General features: G+C 42.2%; 2 protein-coding genes across 8 annotated transcripts in view; one reads left to right on the top strand and one right to left on the bottom strand.

The window, feature by feature from the left end:
* cops4 (COP9 constitutive photomorphogenic homolog subunit 4 (Arabidopsis)) overlaps positions 1 to 6,801 on the bottom strand; it is a 61,775-nt gene extending 54,974 nt beyond the window's left edge. For both annotated transcript variants that reach the window (XM_078544779.1, XM_078544772.1), the window contains exon 1: positions 6,669 to 6,801. In XM_078544779.1, coding sequence (XP_078400905.1) covers positions 6,669 to 6,745 — 77 coding nt within the window. In that variant the 5' untranslated portion in view covers positions 6,746 to 6,801. The remainder of the gene's footprint in view (positions 1 to 6,668) is intronic.
* Positions 6,802 to 14,731: 7,930 nt separating this feature from the next.
* lin54 (lin-54 DREAM MuvB core complex component) overlaps positions 14,732 to 20,616 on the top strand; it is a 95,577-nt gene continuing 89,692 nt past the window's right edge. For 5 of the 6 annotated variants that reach the window (XM_078544732.1, XM_078544763.1, XM_078544748.1 and 2 more), the window contains exon 1: positions 14,732 to 14,976. The gene's annotated coding sequence lies outside the window, so the exon portion shown is untranslated. Of the gene's footprint in view, positions 14,977 to 15,973; positions 15,992 to 20,616 lie in introns of those variants that run through there. The other variant, XM_078544758.1, reaches the window with a different exon arrangement.

Raw genomic sequence — 20,616 nt, forward strand, 5'->3', positions numbered from 1 at the left:
ATGCTTCAGGCTGGATCTTTATAATATGCTGTAATATTCATCACATTCATGCAATCATTCTGGGAATGATTTTCACAGAACTACTTTTACTCCATATGTGAGTATGTTTGAATGTAGGAAAATATGGAACTTGCCCACTGTGACCATTCCTTCCACAGATCATGCATACACAAAATCACTTAATCTTTTGAAAAATTCAAAGAAAAATTAAATAAAACGTTGCATTAACAATTTGACCTTCGATTCCACACTGTGCATTCCATACCAGCTGCTTTCCTTGCTGTGATATCTGTGACCTAGCTACTCAGAAACCATCATGTTGCACAGGGCATTTGATTAATTGTGCAACTCAATACTTATCCTATTCCGCAATCCTATATTCAGGTACTGTGTTTAACGAGTTTATTCACATGACATCAATTAACCACAAGATCAGCTCAGATAAAGAAAGCTCTTCAGCATACTTAATATCTTCTGGCATATCACACCTTCATTTCCATTATAGTAACTGTTCCTTAAATGATTCCAATATCTTGGCCTCAAGTACCTTTCTTGCCAACCTGTTTGTGAAGTAGATTACACCAAAAAAATGTTGATGTACATCCTGCACACTCAATTCACCTAATGTACTCTCCTAGCATACCTGTAAATTATTATTTCACATTCACTTTGTTAATTCTGTTAGCTTATCTTTACATAGTAATGCTTTAGGCAAAAGACCATTATGGTCCTTATGGCCTCCCTCTCCTCAGTCAACCCTATCAACAGTCTTAGATCAAGCTGTCAGAGTCTGCAGTTTCCTTACCATAATTCTGTATTTCTTTTTTTTTCCTTTCATGAGATATGGGCGTCGCTGACAAGGCCAGCGTTTGTTGCCCATCCCTGAACTGAGTGGCTTGTTAAGCCTTTTCAGAGAGCAGTTAAGAGTCAACCACATTACTGTAGGTCTGGAATCACATATAGGATGGCAGATTTAAAGACCGTAGGATATGAGTGAACCAGATGGGTTTTTACAACAATCAATAATAGTTGTCAAGGTCACCATTACTGAGACTAGCTTTATATTCCAGATTTACTGATTGAATTTAAATTTCGCAAGCTGCCATGGTGGGATTTGAACCCATGTCCCCAAAGCATTAGCTGGGCCTCTGGATTACTAGTCCAGTGACATTACACTACGTCACTGCCTCCCCACTTTCATCCCGAACTTGCATTTCTATTGCGCCATTCATGACCTCAGAATGTCCGAAAGCACCAAACTTCTAATGAAGGACCTTTGAAGTGGCCTAAGAGGTTGCTATGCTCCTACATAAACACAATGACTATTGTAATGTATGCAAATATGGCAGTTAATTTACACAAAACAAGGTCCATAAACAACAAGATGTGTTGCAAATCAGATAATTTGCTTTAGTGATACTGGTTAAGGTACAAAAATTGGCTGGGACTCCTCTGCTCCTCTTCAAGTAGTGGCAAGAGATCTTTTACATCCACTTGGATGAAAGACAAAACCACCTGCAACAATGCAGCACTCCCTCAGTACTGCACTGAAGGGTCAGTCTAGATTATGTGCCAAGCCTGCAGCTTGAGGCTTGTACCTATGACCTTCAAATTCAGAGGTGAGAGTGCAACCTCTGAGCCAAGGCTGATATTATCAGGAATTCATCCAATCCTTTTTTGAAACCTGCCATGGTTTTCTGTTCCCCTACCTCCACTGGTAATGTTTTGTCATTCTATCACCCTGTTATGAAAAAAATGCTACTCAAGGTTCCTATTTTCTTTTGACACTCAACATTTGTGTCCCTTAACTTCTGAATACTGTACTCAACAGAAGAACTTCTCTACAAGTGAAATTCTTAGACCTCTATCGATAAATTCCCTCCTCTTCTGCAGAGACTAAGGCAGACAATCCTCCCTCATAAATCAGCCCTCCAAGCTCAGGAATTGACCTCCTATCCCTCGCTTGGATTCCCACCAAAAATTATACATCTTTCATGTAATAAAGAGAACAAAACTCAACAATTCACTCAGGTATGGCATCATCAAGGCAAAATATAACTACTTCACCAGATGCTTAGACTTACAAACCTCTCAGTTAGCAATACATCCTGCATTTTATTGGTTTTCTCCACATCTACAAACATGGAACCAATGCTTTTAACAACATATCCATACAAACCCCCGGATCTCTTTCCTGCTGTTGCCTCAAGCACATTTGTCATTTAATGTGTAAACTACATTCTTTGCTCCATGACCTGATCTTGGAATTTCGCACAAGTGGAAAGTAACACCAGCCACCTCTCTGTCCCTCAACGAAGTCTGATCAAATATGCCTTTGAATTAGCAAACATCAGTAAGTATTGTGATTGGTCATCATATCTAATTTGCTGTCATTCACAAAATTAAAACATCTTGTACAATATTCCTTTCTGTTAAACCATTTATAAAATTTGTTAAACAAACACCACTTCCAATACAAATGCCTGTGGTGGGATTGCACACCAGCAACTAATTTTTCCTCAAACAGCTCTCCACACTTCACCTTTCCTCTGTTGACCAATCAGCCATACATCAATCCAAGCTAATACTTTGCCATTAATCCAATGGGCACATACCTCACAAAACCGTCCCTGCGGTAGTCTTAAATGTCTTCCTGAAATTCCAGCTTTGACTCCAGATCAGGGGTCAGCAACCATTTTTACCTGAAGAACCATTTAAAAAATATTTGCCCAAGATAAAAGCTACTGGGAGTGGCAAAATGAAAATTTGGCATTTATGAAGCAAATACTTGGCAAATTGCAGGTGTCTCTGGTAGAATACATAAATTGCATATATAAATAGAAAAATATTTAGAATTAAGGTAGATCTAACACTGATTTGACTTTTTTTTAAACCCTAACTTTGTCAGTAATGTCATCTTTAAAACAAACTTTTAATTTAAGGGTTGTAGAATTAAGGCCATTTTTTTTGACAATTGATGCCGGGGATAAAAAAGTTTATTTCAGCACATTCAGAAGAATTTATCATCTCAGCTATATTCCTTCAACCAAAATGCATTATCTAACCATGGTATAGCTATACCACTCCAACAGGTTTATTTAGAGCATGATGCTTTTTGCTAAAATAATGATTTGAAACCATAAGATGAAGCATCATTACCCTTTCATTATGACAATAAAAATGCAGCTCTTAATTTTTTTAGGCTTTTTTCATGTTAATGCAATTCAACTGGAAAAGGTTCGGAGTCACAAAATGGATGTTAAAGAGCTACATATGGCTTCGGAGCCACAGGTTGCTGAACCCGGTTCCAGATCATTTATTCATACCAAACATGGGAGGGAATCCCATCACAGACATCTCAGCACCTCATTCAATAGTTCTCCTCAAGGCAATTTAGTTCTCCTTACTAGTATTGCCTGCCTTCCGTTTAGCCAATTACTAATTAATAAATTGGCATCCACCCTTGTTTACACTACACTTATTTTGTAAAGAATGTTTACACGCAGTGCTTTAATTAAAAAACTCTTTTGGAAGTCTAGATACACAGGCCTTATAGCTTGTTAATGCCCCCCTCTCCCTTCAAACCCCTACCAACAAAGGGGGAAAAATCCAGTCAACAGGATATCCTCTTTAACAACAGTCTATGAGGCTAGTGAGGCAAGATCTAGCCACTACTAGCCAGGAATTGATTCCACACACAGCTCTGAGGGAAAAATTCTAGTCTCAAATCTTGCCTGAGGCTTGTTCATTTTATATTGTTTACTCCAGGTCTTCATTCCCAGTGCAATTTAAGAAATCTGCTTGCCACTATATTATCTATATAGCATTTTAAAAACCCACATTATATCTATTCTCTAGCTAAAACACATCAGTATCACAAGATGCTGTACATAATTTAGAGCACCAAAGTCCTAAATTATCCTTGTTGCTTTTCTTTGAGGCCTCTCCAGTTCAGCAGTGTTCTTTTTGAGACATGCTGATTTTATAAACTAAGGGTAGCCAGTATTCCTTCATCAGCCTATTATAGGAAAATATCAGGTATAAAAAAAATCTCTTTTGCAACTAAATACCATCAACGTAAGCACATGGAAGAGACTGATACTATACCAGGAAATCAGTTCCCACAATCACCATGCTGACAGTTGTACTTCTCAGTGTGATTACCATTCATCATGTTACCTGCACCTGCTTTGTTTTTCCTCCCAAATACAATTTTAAAAATTTCTGTGACCCATGGAGCAGGGACCTGTTCCATACAATAACAAGGCACAAACGTGATTGATATTGCAATTTCATCACTTGTAATATTATTTAACCAGAATCAGCCTTGAATAAACATCCTGCGCCTCAAAACGCTGATGTCTATCCTGTAGTCATCTGGTTTCACCAGCACCAGGGAGTAAAATTTGATAGATGTTTCTCTGATTGCTAAGGTTACCCCAAGTGAATAAAAATCAAACATGACATCTAGAAAATAGCAAATAACAAAGGCTTCCCTGAATACAGGACAGTACTGCTTTCACAAATTCCTATTCAAAGATAGCCTTAAGTGACAATCTGCAAGATTACTGAGGAGGGACTTGCAATCGGGTTAAGGTAGCAAGTGAATTAAAGACTTCAAATGCCATCACGAATTAAGTTGGGAACGGCACATAATGTAATTACATTTCCACAGGAATATCAAGAAGGGTTGTTTAAGTCCAAGGGGTTTAATTTTAAATGCAGCCGCACAATTTTTTAAAGGAATTTTATAGACTATCCTGATGCCTCAGTATATCATTTGTTACATTCAAATCAGAAAGGTCTTAAGTTTAACATCAGAGCCTGCATTATAAAAATAAGCTGTGACAACTTAAAAATAAGATGTGCAACAATCTCAAACAATGTACTACTAATGTAAAGTCTTTAAGAAAGCTTTTTTCCTTAAATATATGTTTCAACAAGGAATGGTTAAGTGAAGATACCAATTCTATTACATCTTGTGTGCGAACAAAGACCAACCATTACTATTGTTCTAACTCTCCAAAGCAGTAACAATGTGAAAATCACAATGAATGCTGCTGGATAGGAAACCATTTCAAGCAAAGGCCACTGAAAGCTGTGCCACCATAAATCATAACATCAAATGACATTGTGTTTTAATAACTCAAGCATATTTTCCCTACAATTCTACAGCTCAAACTGCTTTTTCAAGACACACCTAAATTTGGACAGTCCAAATATATAATTGGCTGTCCAACATTATGTTTGAATGAAATCCTAGTGACAATATCAAAATTGAATAATTGTTGCATTCATATACTAGTTTTCATGTGAAAATGTTTCAAAGCCATTTTATGTTTATAAATGTAGTGACTTACAATCAGTTTGTTTTTTGTTCTCAACAGATAGCAGGTTCCTGTGACCTATAGCATTTAAAAATGCAATTAACTTAATTCCACTGAACATAATAGGAGGAATATATAGTACAGATATAATAAATACAAGCTGTATAAAATCAAGTTGCTCTTCTTAGAAACAGTTCTTCTTTATAATTTAAAGAGTATCTTTTTTTTCTTCCAATCTTTTCTCCTTCTCTGCTAAGGCAGTGATTGACACATGCTAGGATAGAGGTTCCCAAAACATTTTTTTTGCTGAATCCCCTTTCTGGAGATTCATGTCCCACTCACATACTTCCCTTTTTCAAGGAAATAACACACTGTAGTCAAGAACTGGTAAATGGAAACTCTCAGTTTAAATAGGAAGAGTTATATTTCCCATTTACCTTTTGCCAGCTCTACTTGTTCTTTCCTCAGGATCAACATCCTTACATTTACGCTAGGAAAAAAACACACTATTTGCTCACAATTAAAGAGCACAAAGTCATGCTCACATCATTGTATAGAAGCGACATGGTATGAATATATTGGCCAATTACTGGTACTTTGCACCAGTAATCTCAGCATTTCAGGGACAAATCCCACATCTGCGCTCATCTATGGCCATGGTCACACCATGGCCACTAGTACCTTCAAATACTGTGCGTAATTGGTCATTCTTCTTATGAGAGAGCCTGGACAATGAGTCCTTGAAGGAGATTTAACTGCAAAGGATATTACACCCCAGCTTAAACCCATACAGCAAGAATCCCTCTCTAATCTTGGGTACCCGATAACAGTTACCACACAGACTGAAGATTGGATCTGGGGCAATCATGATAAACATGGGTTGATGTCTTCACACCACGGGGTGAGGGAGCTCCTTGAATCATGAAATCCATGAATGGTGGAAACAAAAATCCATGTTGTCAATAATTTTAGCAAAAAAAAGGTTAATGAGTAAAAAATGATACTTATTTGGATATTTTGCTAAAAATTGACAGGAGGAATCTGATCCCCCGCCCAAATCTAAGAACAGATTTTAAACCCCAGGTAACCTGGAGATCCCAGCCTGGAGGCGAGATAGTTTCACTAGACAAGACTGACACAAGCCCATGGAGCGCCGAGTCACATTTACCACTGAGACATCAACCTGGCTGACGGCTCTGTAATGATAACCGGTCTCCAGGCTCGGGGAGGGCTGCTGAGTCTGGGCCGTTAGGAGCCAGAGCTCCGCCAACTGCCTTCTCCAGCTGCCGGCGATCGGGCCGCGGCCTGCACACGCTCACCCAGTCTCCTTGTTTTACTCACTTGCCGGCCAGATCCTTGTGGGAGCCGCTGGAGTTCATCAGCACAGCCAACTCCTGCCTCATCGCCGCCGCCGCCATGTTCCCCCGCCTCCAGCAAAGAGCTTCCCCCGACCACAAGAGCTGCTCTCCGTCCGTCACCCGGGGACAACAGCGCCATCTGCCCTTTGGAGGTCTGCAGAAATCCTCCAGTAGCAGGGGCACCGCATCCTAGAAGAGAGGATTCAGAGAATTGGTGCTCGCACCTAAATCAGTACGTGACACATTGTGCATTTGCGATTTTTATCCCTTCCCCAATGCCAAACTGACCGCCTTCCCATCACTGTTTGCCTAATGTCTATCTGAATAGAGAGATAGGACCTCTGTTCAGATAAGATCAAATGGATTGAAGGGTCAACTCATCTTAAGTTACCCTCTAATTTTTCCAGTAAGATTGCGTTCGGACCACATCTACCCAGTAATTTAAAACCAGTAACTGTTTTCAGTTGTGTATGATCTCAATTTCCATTTCCATCTCGCTTAAAGAACTCTGTATTGTGTTGAAATTGTTCCTAAACGATGCTCTCGGTAATTCGAACTAGGAAGGAGAAATTTAGGAAGGGGTTGACATTCTTGGTCACTTTCTTACGATCTCTGCTGGATCTATAGATGTGAAGTGAGGCAACTCTCGTGCTTCATCACCACCCACTTTGGGATGTCCTGCCCACACTAATTGTCTAAGGTCAAAGATGAAGAAGGTCACAGACTGAATTACATGACGATTGCTGGAGCCTGTGGAACTATTCCCTCGTGAGAGTCAGAACAGGAGAGAAAAAAGTACAAAATGTGTGAATGCAGCAAATTAGCTGAAGTTAACAAGAGGTTGAAATCAATTCGATGAAAATATTGAGTTCACTTCACAGCAATCTCCATTGGATGAGGGGCAGGGAATCCAATCGGTACTGCAACTGGATTGAGGGAAATAAAAATTGCAGTTCACTTTTCCTCAGCATTTCCACATATCCCAGTCTTTCCTTGACTTCATAGAATGTGGTGAATGCAGCTGCTCTATCCTATTCCCAGAATTTCCACTGTCTCAGACAAGAACTTACCAAATATAAAATAATATTGTGAAAGATAGTCCTGCATGAGTTGATAGATGTACGATCTTCGGCTGTTTCCACAAAATAAATTGTGACTGGAGGGATTAATTTAGGAATGGGCGATAAGTGTCAATGTTATCAGCAGTGTTACCACAAAGAATATTAATAAAACTATTATTTAGTATTATCATGGTTATGTGCTATGTTCCTATTTACGGAAATGAATAAATCCGGCCGTGGTCGACATATGGCTAACTTCCTCTGCAGAATAAACACTGATAAGAATTTCTATATGATGTTTGTGGAACCCATTTACCCTGGACAGTCTGAAGTCAGCACGGATCAATGAATTTATCAAGATCATTCCAATCTACTTATCCCTCAGTTTCAGTGTTATCGGATTTTTATAACGTTCTCTCTACTTTCTGTAAGTTTATACATTTTATTCTGGTGCAATTGTAATTAATAGAACAAATATATCATAATTCAGCTACTCCAATGTCGTTGAAGTTGTACCAGTTCTTATACCATTCTTCGGAACGGTCATGGTTGCTTGATGTATAGACAGAGTCCGTATCCCATTAGGTAGTGCAATGGTAGCCATTGATAATGTTTCCAATGTAGTGATCCTGGAGCGCACTTAGTGTGTAACATAAGGCAACTGCAACTTAATTAATAGATGCTAACAGTTTGTCTGTGTTATTTACATAGACGATGTACATGAAATCCCCACTGGCAATAAAGCCGCTAAATTGCAACAGAAAATGGAGATTTAGCCCCTCGTTGTACAGAACGCAGAAGAGAACATAATATCTAAAGAAGTTATATTGACATATTTTAATTCCAAACCTATTGACAGTGAAAGCAGGCTTTCTGTTATGTTTCTTAGTGTTAAGTGTGCAAGTTTTTAAAACATCATGTTTTAGTCTTCTGTTTGCAGTACAGTGCATCCAGGTGTCATGTAGAATACAGCCTTCATCCATTCTTTCTTGCTTTCAGTTTGGTCAGAGTTGAGTTTCAAATCCCATCCCAAGATCCTTTATTCCCACATCCAAAGCATTACCCACCTCCATCCCTACCTTTCCTATTCATGCCTTCACATTCATCATCTCAGACTTGAATTCCCTGTCTGTCTCCTTACCAAACTCCATCATTCAAAACTCCACCAGTCACATTTTGTTCTGGATTAAGAGCTGATCAACTATCTTCCATCTCCACACTGACATACATTAGCTTCTTTTCCTCAAAAGATCAAATTTGAAGTCCTTGCCCTCATCAATAAACTCTTGCATGGCTCATCCTTTCTTGACAGTTCTCTCCAACCTTGCATCCACTTCCATGTCCTAGGACCCTCCCACTTTGACACTTTGTGATTCACCCTTCCTCCACTCCACCATCACTGGCAGAGCTTTCAGTTCTGCTCTTCCAAATTCTTCACCAAACCTCTCCACACTACCTTTAAAAATCTCAAAGGATATCTCTCTGATCAAGCTTTCAGTCATCCCTTTTAACACTTTGTTTCCCCTTTGTGAAGTGCATTTTTGTGCATAACATATGTTATGGAATGCAAGTTGTTGTTCCAAATCACTAAGAAACATATCATATATGTTTATATATGATAAAATAAGAAATGTTATGGTGTATAATTACATCATAACTGTATGTACAAATGTATTACTGTATAATTTACCTGTAGTCCTGAAAAGATCAACACTAGGAAACCTTTGAAGACAACTGTTCCTTTCTTGTAGAATCATAGAAATTTACAGCACAGAAGAAGGCTTTTGGTGCATAACCTTATTGGTTACAGCACTTCAAATGCATGTCAAAATACTTTTTAAAAGTGTTGAGAGTTTCTACCTCTTTTCAGGCAGTGAGTTCTACCACACTCTGGGTGAAAGAATTTCCCCTCATCTCCCTTTAATCTTTCTGCCAATTACTTTAAATCTATGTTGCTTGGCTATTGACCTCTCTATTAAGGGAAATAGGACCTTCCTATTCACACCAGAGAGGGTACAGAATTCTCCAGGACTGGAGAATTTTAACTATGAGGAAAGATTGGAAAGGCTGAGGTTGGTTTCTTTGGAATAGAGGAGGCTGAGGGAAGATTTAATTGAGTGTATAAAATAATGAGGGACCGAGACAGAGTGGATAGAAAGGATCTATTTCTTTGTAATGTAGTGAACAAAACTGTGCACTATATTCTAGCAGCAGCCTAAGTCATGTTTTATAGAGTTCTAGCATTACTTCCTGCTCTTATATGCTGTCCTGTGTTCACAGACATGATTTTTCAAGGCATGAACTTTTAATGTTATCTTTTTGCAGGTGGAAAGGCTTTGATAATGGAGAAACATTGAAATAAGATACCTTGATCTGTTTTCAGTGATATTTCTCTCTCCAGGTAATCGCAGAATTTTCAGTTCTGGCACAAAACCAAAATGAAATCCCTCTCACAATCTTCTCTCCACAAAAGCTTTATTTCAGTCCATTGAAGGCCAATGACAATAATATATATATCTCTGTCACCAGATCTTTGAACAGTGATTGTATTATTTTAAATTGGGCTGACTCGTCAATATGGATATGGCAATTTTTAAAGCATTGTACAGCTCCAGGAGCTCTGCACTGCGAGCTCAATACAAAACCCAATTTTTGGCTAGAGGCTTAATAAATTTGTTTCTCTAAAACACGCAACACTTTTCAAACCAATAGTAATGTCAACATAAAAATAATGTTAACATACAGTCATGAAAGTTGAATTCTGTTGTGTCTGCTGTTATTTTAAATTATATGGGCACTTTTTTGGTATGTTTTCTGATATTATTGGTGGCAAATGAGAAAAAAAAAATCAATTTTACGGGATCCAACATCAAACACAGTTAAACATAGAATAAATTTTGCTCTCTGCCCATCAAGGAACCTCAGTTCTAACTCACAGTACTCTCTGATACACTTATCTGACGTTTTGTCATTTCCTACATCAGCCTTCTTCTATCCTGTGGTTTAGAAAGATTAGTTATTTTTCATTAGAAATTGAACAATTCATTTAACACAGGTCTACGTTCAATCAGCAGGTAGATTGGGCTGTATTTCAATCCCAGTATTTATCCCACTGTACCATCCACTTATCCAAGACATAGACTAAGAAGTTGTGCATTAACTCTCTTCTCATGATTATATTCCTGCTACACAAATCATTGATATATGACCTGAAAATATGATAACATGCTATTGTGAAATTGTATTTTGTTTCAGTACTGCAACAATCTTTTCAAACTTGTATCATGAGGTTTGAACTTCAGTAACTGATGCTAGACATATTTGCCAGACACAGTGCCAGACAGAACTCAAATCAATTCCTGGTTTGTGCTGAACTAGTTGACCTCATATAGGGCAAAAATTAGCATATTACAATTGGTCTCAGTACCTCTGAACTTGAAAGGGGGAAAAATCAGACAGTTGGCTCTTTTTTTCTGACCGAGTGTGGCTTCAAGGAGCCCAAAAATAACAAAGTCATTGGAACTCAGGGGGAAAACTCTCCACTGGTTGGAGTCATACCTAGCACAAAGGAAGATGAATGTGGTTGTTGGAAGTTTATCATCTTAGTCCCAGGGCATTGCTGCAGAAGTTCCACAGGGGAGAGTACTAGGCCAAACCATCTTCAACTGTTTCATCAATGACCTTCCTTCCATCATAAGGTCAGAAGTGGGGATGTTCGCTGATGATTGCTCAATGTTCAACACCATTCACGACTCCTCAAATACTGAAGCAGTCCATGTCCATATGCAACAAGACGTGGACAACATTCAGGCTTGGGCTGATAACTGGTAAGTAACAATAGCATTACACAAGTGCCAGGCAATGACCATCTCCAACAAGAGAGAATCTAACCATTTCTCCTTGACAGTCATTGGCATTACCATCGCTGAATCCCCCACTATCAGCATCTTGCGGGGGTTGCCGTTGACCAGAAACTTAACTGGATCAGCCATATAAATGTTGTGGGGCTACAAGAACAAGTCAGAAGCTGGTTTTCTGTGGGCTCCTTGATGCCATGCTTGGTCAACTGCTGCCTTGATGTCAAGGACAGTCAGTCTCACCTCACCCATTGAGTTGAATTCTTTTGTCTATGTTTGGACCAAGGCTGTAATAAGGTTAGGAGCTGAATGGCTACGCACCTCTTAGCACACGGAGCTGTGTTTATTCTTGACACTCATGAATATTTTTTCATTATTATCACATTTTCTCCTTCCTTTTGTTGACAATCCTTGTCCCTTTTTTTCTCTCCTCTCTTCAAAAGGCTTTAACTCCTTTTTAGAGTACAGTGTTGGATGCTGTGCATCCTTTATTTTCTCATCAAGAGGCCAACTTTTTGTATGACTGTGTGGATTTTTTGCTAAAACTGCTCACCATCCAGGATTATACAAGGTAACTTCTGTCTTCTTTTCTATACCGCAAATTTCTTAAACCATTCTGCCCTGTCTCCTCCACCCTCACCCCCAACAATAAGTGTGAGAAGCTCTTGGACTTCTTTGTTACTAAAGATCAATTCCTTCTGATTAGCTGCATCTGCTACATCCCTCTCTTCCACTAGCCCACTGGGTCAAACTTCCTCCAAAGCTCCCCCCGCCCCCCCACCCTAACCCTGAACTCATATCTTTCTCCAGTTTCTCTCCTATCTCCCCTCATGTCCCCTCTGAGTACATCTTATCCATGAGACTCACCTCTTGCTTCCTCAACCATATTCCCATGAAACAGTTGACCACCCAACTTCTCTCCTGGGCCCCATGTTAGCCACTATTACCAATGTCTCTCCCTCTTTGGGTATTGTCCCTCTCTCTTTAAATCTGCTGTTATCAATCCTCTCTGCAAAAAAACAATTCTTGACCCCACCATCCTTGCAAATTACTGTCCCATCTTCAACCTCCCTTTCAAGGTCCAAGAATGTCTCATACCTCCCAAATCCCTGCCCACCTTTACCAGAACTCCATTTTTGAATCTGTCCAATCAGGTTTTATCCCTGCCACAGCACCAAATGACGCCCTACGTGACAGTGAAAAAAGTAAACTATCACTCCTCATCCTTCTGTAGCCTCTTAAATGGTTAGCCACACCATCCCCCTCCAATACCTCCCCATTGTGATCCAGCTGGATGGGACTGCTCGCAACTGGTTCCATTCTTATCTGTCTAATTGTAATAATAATATCACTTGCAATGGTTTCTCTTCCTGCTCCCGCACTATTACCTATGGTTTCCCGCAAGGATCTAGACAGGCCCTCTCCTATTCACTGTGGTAGTTTTCACATGTATACTGACGACACCTAGTTCTACCTCACCACCACCTCTTTCACCTCTCCCAGTTGCTGAATTATCAGACTGCTTCTCTGACATCCAGTACTGGATAAGCTGAAATTTCCTCCAATTAAATATTGGGAAGACAGAGGCCATTGTTTTCAGTTTCCATTCCAAACTTTTCTCCCTGGCTACTGACTCCAACCCTCTCCCTGGCAACAGTCTAAGCCTAAATCAGACTGTGGTTAGCTCAGTTGGCTAGATAGCTAGAATATGAGATAGAATAACGCCAATAGTGTTAGTTCGATCCTTGTATTGTCTGCATTAGTTCATGAAGGCCTGCTACCTCATGCTTTCAGAGTGGAGTAAAATGGAAGAAGAAACATTATTTTGTAGGTCCAAACACCTTTAGAGTGGTTCTTAGGCTGGGTTTTGCCAGCAGTTATTTGCAACAAAGAAAATTTCAAACACTTAGAGACAGTTACTGTAAATGGTATCACACAAAGAACCGAGCAGAGGGTTGACCCAGTTGGAGGGTCGCCATGTTTATGATAAAGTTGAATTTTTCTAAAACATGGAAGAAATTTAGAGTAATTAGTTTGGTAAGGGGGGGGGCGGGGGGGTTGGGCAGGTGTGGAGGGAGAGAAAATCCATTGCAGAATTTGTTTTTCCTTTAGCCCATTGCACTATTGTCTCTCTTCTCTTGGGCATTCCCATAAGATTGAGGATGACATGCTTCCAGTCCAGTTCGATAAGTTCTGAGATGGCTGACAAGTCCAATGTATGATCCGCAGACCTTGCCACATGCAGGGCAAGAGGTACTTGGAGAGTTGGGGAAGATGGGTTGTTTGAAGGTTTGTGTGCTCCATCCAATGCCTTAATTTCACCTCTGTATGTTCCTGACAAAGGCTCTCAATGTGTTTGGTGCCTTCCCAGGTAAGCCTTCTCCATTTTGGTTGGCCACAAGTCAGGGTCTGCAATGAGTTATCGGGGATGTTTGAATTTTTCAGGGATGCTTTCAGGACATCCCTGAAGCGTTTCTGCTGTCCATTTGGAAGTGTTCTTTTGCGACCAAATTCCAAATAGAGCAGTGACCTCAAGACTCTGGTGTCAGGCATACGAACTACATGTCCTGCCCAGCAAAGCTCATTTTGAGTGATTAGCACCTTGATGCCAGGAAGGTTGGCTCAGGAGAGGACATTGCTATTGGACCACCTTTCTTGTCACTGGATTTGGTGGACCTTGCGAAGGGACCATTGGTGGTAGTTCTCCAGTGTGCTTGTCCTGCTTTCTACCCTTAGCACATTCCTTAGATAAAATCACCACCTTCAACACCTCTTTGTCCTTTTGTCTGTGACATCTTTTGGTTATCTCCACCTATCACTGGCCCTCTATCCAGCTCTACTTGTCCCACCCCTCCTTAAACCAGCTTATATTTCACCTCTTTTCTATTTTTACTTAGTTCTATTGAAGGGTCATTCGGACTCGAAACGTTAACTGTGTTCCTCTCCACAGATGCTGCCAGACCTGCTGAGTTTTTCCAGGTATTTTTATTTTTGTCTATGTTGAGCACACAGGTAATAGAGTGGGCGGGGTTACGAAAGCCGCGCCGTGCGTGTTGGAGAGATGATGAACATCATGACGTAATCCCGCAGAGCCACCATGCGATGACGTTATGCCGGGGGAGGGGCGATGACGTGCTCCGCGGAGCGGGACCGTGGTCTCCCGGGGTGCCGAGTGATATTATGGGATGTTAGAGCAGGAGGAATGGCGCTGGGCGCGTTATTTTGAACAAACACGGTCGGTCTCCCGGTGACGAGGGCTGTGTGTGTGGTAACCGGGAGCAGTAGCGCCGCCTCAGGCCCCAGGCACCAAGCAGCGGGCAGGATCCTCCATGCCGCCCGCTTTCAGCTCCGAGCGGCCCGGGCAGCATAGCCGGTGAGTTACTGAGAGCGCCGTCAGCGAAACGGGTGTGTTTATGTCTGAAGGTGGGGGAGAGGCTTCAGCACTGCCTCTGGCCCTGATGTGACTGACGGCGGGCGGGCGAGGAGACAGGAGCTGGGCGGCTTCCAGAGCTTCGGGAACACCGGCTGATGGCCACTGTGCTTGAGTGAGAGTGAAGCCCCCCCCCCCCCCGATCTCGGCTGGGGCCGGAGCCCCCGATCCGGGCTGGGGCCGGAGCCCCCGATCCGGGCTGGGGCCGGAGCCCCCGATCCGGGCTGGGGCCGGAGCCCCCGATCCGGGCTGGGGCCGGAGCCCCCGATCCGGGCTGGGGCCGGAGCCCCCGATCCGGGCTCCCCCCCTGCTCAGTCTGAGGTGTCTCCAGTTGAAGTTGTTCCCCGGTCTTGCTTCAGTCGCTTCACTGACTCTCCTTTTTCGAGACTCTGCTCTGGTGACAGTTCTTTGATCGTCCGCTTACCCCTTTGTTCCTCCTTTTATGTCACCTTAATTTGTTTGAAACTCCTTCCCCCATACTTCAGCCGTGGGTCTCGTTTTTGTTATATTGAAGCATAATTTTTATATTGTGTAACTAATACATTTCTGGGTCATGAGAGGTTCACGGTCACCATCATAACTCACTGTTTAGAAAATATATTTACACCGGTAAGCACTTCAAAAATGATCTGCGTTTTTAAAATGTTATTAATCTAAGTAGTTGCTGTGTCCGGATTGGTCTCAACCGACACCTATAATTTGTGTTGCAGTTGTAACATTTCATGATGGAGTTTAATCTTGGCTGCTGACTGATCTCCCTAGTTACAGATTCCCCCGCCCCTGGGATAATGATCCAAAAGGCTTTGTACTGTCAATGTTATCAGGAACGGGCAGAACAAACCCCGGGTCTAGTTTTCTTTTCGTGCTGTCTATGTACAGGAATCATTTCCGTAAGCCGCCAGCGATTTGAACTGGAGGGAGAAGTGTATTTTTGTGTTGGAGATTTTATTTCCAGCAGGTAGATTGTTGATTTGTAAGTTTGTTTTTTTTGGGGGGTGGGGTGGGCGGTGGGGGTGGTGGTGGAGGGGTGGGGAATACGCCAGGGCGTCAGACTGAATGTTTGTGGGGTTTGTTTGACAACTGTGTTATTTCCTGTTAAGTTTTTTTTTCCGCGGTTTTTTCGTATTATTTTGTGTGTCTCCCAGTCTCGTTCAGGCCCTGCCTTTCTCTGGAAATGTGATGACGAGGTGAAAATGGCGGACCTTTCGAAATGCAATCCCTGCCTAATAATACACCCGAGCCTAGTCTGAAAAGCCTGAGCTGGCTTTGGACTCTCCCCGGCCGCACAATCACAAAATGACACATTCTCCCTTTTTACACCCAGATGTCACGCTTGTAACACGTCAGATTTCCTTGCCAAGCACGAACAATTCGGCTGCAAAGGCCTGCAGTTCTGTTTTCCTTTTTGAGATCGTCTGGAGAGACGTGGCTCTCTTAAAGATACAGTAACGTATGCCCAGATTCCGACTCTCAAAGGTTACGTTTGGAAGTTGTCTAGCCATCAAGTTTGCCCGTTCTAAGTACGATGTGAGATCATTCACTTAATGTATGATAAATTTCATGAGCCAAGAAGCAGTACTTCGTGGCATTTCTGTTTAGGGTTTTTACCAATAAAGGTACTAGCAAATAGAGGTCATGCATATAATGAATGTCGCAAAAATCCTAATTCCCGGACCTCTTCTTTACCCAGCTGTCATATTAATTTTTAGAGCGCACACCGCATATATAGACATTAACCCCCACTCCCATCCCCCTCCCAGAGTGTACAGCTAAATTGTAATGGTCACATTCACAACTGTTAACCTGATTACATTATCAGCTCTGTTTCAACATTGGAGGCAATGATCCTGTATAACAGATGGTGATGTTGTCTGTGGGCATGGATGTTTAGCTCCAATTTTCAGATATTTTATCAGTCTTCAACACCTACAAGTTAATGGTCTATCACCTTTTAACGTAGCAAAACATCTCACTTGGGGGCAAGGTTACAGAAAGTCGACAAAAGTTTTAAAATTAGTGAGAGATCTAGCAAGGAGCAAATTACAAAGAATGTTGCAAAATTGCTTTGGCACAATGGCTTCCTGTGTGCATCATTCTGTGATGTAGGTTGTGTGACCAATGGCAATATGGAAAGGAGGAGGGAACACGCTGTAGGCAAAAGTCGAACTATCAGAGGGTGCAGACGAGGAAAGAGGGCTGGAGAAGTTTGTTTGGGGAGAGGGTTGGGAAACAGGGCCTTGGATGAATTTGAAAATGGGAATAACAAAGAACTTGTATTTATATGCAGTAGCCTGTGGCAAATGCTTTCAACCAGTGAGGTTTTTTTTGTGTGGCCATTTGTCTATTTTTATTGACATTTCTGCTGGAGAACAACTACAAACCACTTGTTTGTCCTGTTTGAATTGCAAAGTTCTCATTGGCTACATTCTTGTCTTTGGATGTAGCACTCATGTAAAAGGAGCTAATATTTGGTGTGGGAAATTGAAATGTCACAATGACTTAGTTACAGGATGCTTTTTTTATTAGCTTGGGGTTAGTCAAAAGCATAGAACAAGTACAGGCTATTCATTCCATCAAGCCTTCGATCCCCACTGCTTATTCTTTCATTAATTCTTGCCCAATTATTTAATCCCCTTTCTATTTTAGCACATGCAGAAAATTCAAGTATAATTTCGCCCTGACCTGTGAGGTTGTTGAGTGAAGCTCCAGAGTATCTGTATACTCTCACTGATATTTTTTCTTCATTATTATTCATTCATGGCTTTGCTGGCTGGGCCTGCATTTATTGTCCATCGCTCGTTGCCCTTGAGAAGGTGGTGGTGAGCTGCCTTCTTGAACTGCTGCAGTCCATGTGGTGTTGGTACATCCACAGTTGCTGTTAGGAAGGGAATTCCAGGATTTTGACCCAGCGACAGTGAAGGAATGACGATATATTTCCAAGTCAGGATGCTGAGTGACTTGGAGGGGAACTTTCAGTTGGTGGTCTTCCTGTCTATCTGCTGGCCTTGACCTTCTAGATGGTAGTGGTCATGGGTTTGGAAGGTGCTGTTGAAGGAGCCTTGGTGAATTCCTGCAGTGCATCTTGCAGATGGTACACAGTGCAACTGTGTGTCGGTGGTGGAGGGAGTGAATGTTTGTGGGTGTGGTGCCAATCAAGCAGGCTGCTTTGTCATAGAGTCATAGAGGTCTATAGCACAGAAAAGGTCCCTTTGGCCCATCGAGTCTGCGCCGGTCAAACAAATACCTAACTTCCCATTTTCCAGCACTAGGCCCATTGCCTTGTATGCCATGACATTACAAGTGCACTTATCCAAGGTGGTGTCAAGCTTCTTGAGCGTTGTGAGAGCTGCACTCATGCAAGTGGGGAGTGTTCCATCACACTCCTGACAGGCTTTGGGAAGTCAGGAGGTGAGTTACTTGTTGTACGATTCCTAGCTTGTGACCTGCTCTTGTAGCCACAGTATTTATATGGCTAGTCCAGTTCAGTTTCTGGTCAGTGGTAACCCCCAGGATGTCGATAGTGAGGGATTCAGTGATGGTAATGCCATTGAACATCAAGGGGCGATGTTTGGATTCTCTCTTGTTGGAGATGGCCATTGCCTAAAACTTATGTGGTGCGAATGTTACTTGCCACTTGTCAGCCCAAGCCTGGATATTGCTTTAGTATCTGAGGAGTCGCAAATGTTGCTGAACATTGTGCGATCATCAGCGAGCATCTCCGCCCTTATGGTGGAAGGAAGGTCATTGATGATGAAGCAGCTGAAGATGGTTGGGCCTAGGACACTATCCTGAGGAACTCCTGCAGTGATGTCTTAGAGCTGAGATGACTCGCCTCCAACAACCACAAACATTTTCAATTGTGCTAGGTCTGACTCGAACCAGTGGAGAGTTTTCCCCCTGATTCCCATTGACTCCAGTTTTGCTAGGGCTCCCTGATGCCATATTTTGTCAAATGCTGCCTTGATGTCAAGAGCAGTCACTCTCACCTCACCTCGGGAGTTCAGCTCTTTTGTCCATGTTTGAACTGAATGGCTTGCTGGGCCATTTCAGAGGGCATTTAAGAGTCAACCACATTGCTGCGGGTCTGGAGTCACGTGTGGGCCTGACCAGGTAAGGATGACAGATTTCCTTCCGTAAAGGGCTTAAGTGAACCAGATGGGTTTCAAACCTGTGGCTGGTTTTTACAGATTACAGTTTGCTTGGTCACAACAAGCTCTGTATCCTATTTAATTCTGGCTGTCAATACATATCTGTAACCGTCACATTTTTTTTTTCTTGTTCATGGGATGGGGCATTGCTGATGAGGCTTGCATTTATTGCCTATTCCCAGTTGTCCACGAGAAGGTTGTGATGTAATATTCCCAAGATGCAGTTAGGGGTAGAATTCTAGGATTTTGGCCCAGAAGGAATGACTGAGCCAAGGTCAGGCAGGCTTGAGGGGCTGAGTGGTCTACTCCTGTTCCTAGTACATATGTTTGTAACTATCAGCACCCTGGGAGAATACACCTCCTGACTCCCCAAAGCCTGCCTGCCATCTACAAGGCACAAGTGAGGAGTGTGATGGAATACTCTCCACTTGCCTGGATGAGTGCAGCTCCAACAACACTCGAAGCTTGACACTATCCAGGACAAAGCAGCCCACTTAAGTGGCACCCCATTCACCACCTCCAACGTCTACTCCCTCTATCACTGGACGCGTAGTGGCAGCAGTGTGTAACATCTACAAGATGCATTGCAGCAACTCACCAAGGCTCTTCCAACAACACATTCCAAACCCATGACTCCCACCATCTAGAAGGACAAGGGCAGCAGACACATGGGAACACCACCATCTGCAAGTTCCCCTTCAAGCCACACACCATCCTGACTTGGAACTATATCGCCGTTCCTTTGCTGTTGCTGGGTCAAAATCCTGGAACTCCCTCACTAACAGCCCTTGGGTGTACCTACACCACAAGGACTGCAGCAGTTCAACAAGGCGGCTCACCACCACCGCCTTAAGGGAAATTAGGTATGGGCAAAAAAAAATGTGGGCTTAGCCAGTGACACCATATCCCATGAAAGATTAAAAAACATCTCTGTCAAGTAATTAGCTCCCTTTAACATTGACTCCATTCCATTTGCTTACTGCACATTCAAGCTAAACTAGGCTGGGCAAAGTCTTGATGCCCTGTCCACCCCACATCTGTTTCATACATGTTCTAATCATCACCAAGCAGCGGGCTGCCACTTCAAAACATCAGTCACCTCTATTCATGTCTTTTCCCCACCGCCTCTCCTACCTGTTACCCCTTTCCTCACTGGCCTGTTCTCAATTCTCACTCCCCATCATATTAACTTTAAAATCCTCAATCTCCTACAAATTCCATCATGACCTCACCTCTTTTTTCAGCTGGACCTTTTTCCCCCTTGGGCTGCTTCAGGTGTTCTGACTGACCTTCTTTACACTTCCATTCCCCTCTTCCTGCTCCATCATTGTGACACAGTCTTCAATCACTTCATTCATACTCATAGGAGCTCCTTCCCTAAACTACTTCCAAGGTTCGTTTCTCTCTACATTTCTAAAAGCTTCCTGAAAACCCA

Source organism: Cetorhinus maximus, chromosome 1 (genome assembly GCF_964194155.1).
Source record: "Cetorhinus maximus chromosome 1, sCetMax3.hap1.1, whole genome shotgun sequence".
NCBI lineage: Eukaryota > Metazoa > Chordata > Chondrichthyes > Lamniformes > Cetorhinidae > Cetorhinus > Cetorhinus maximus.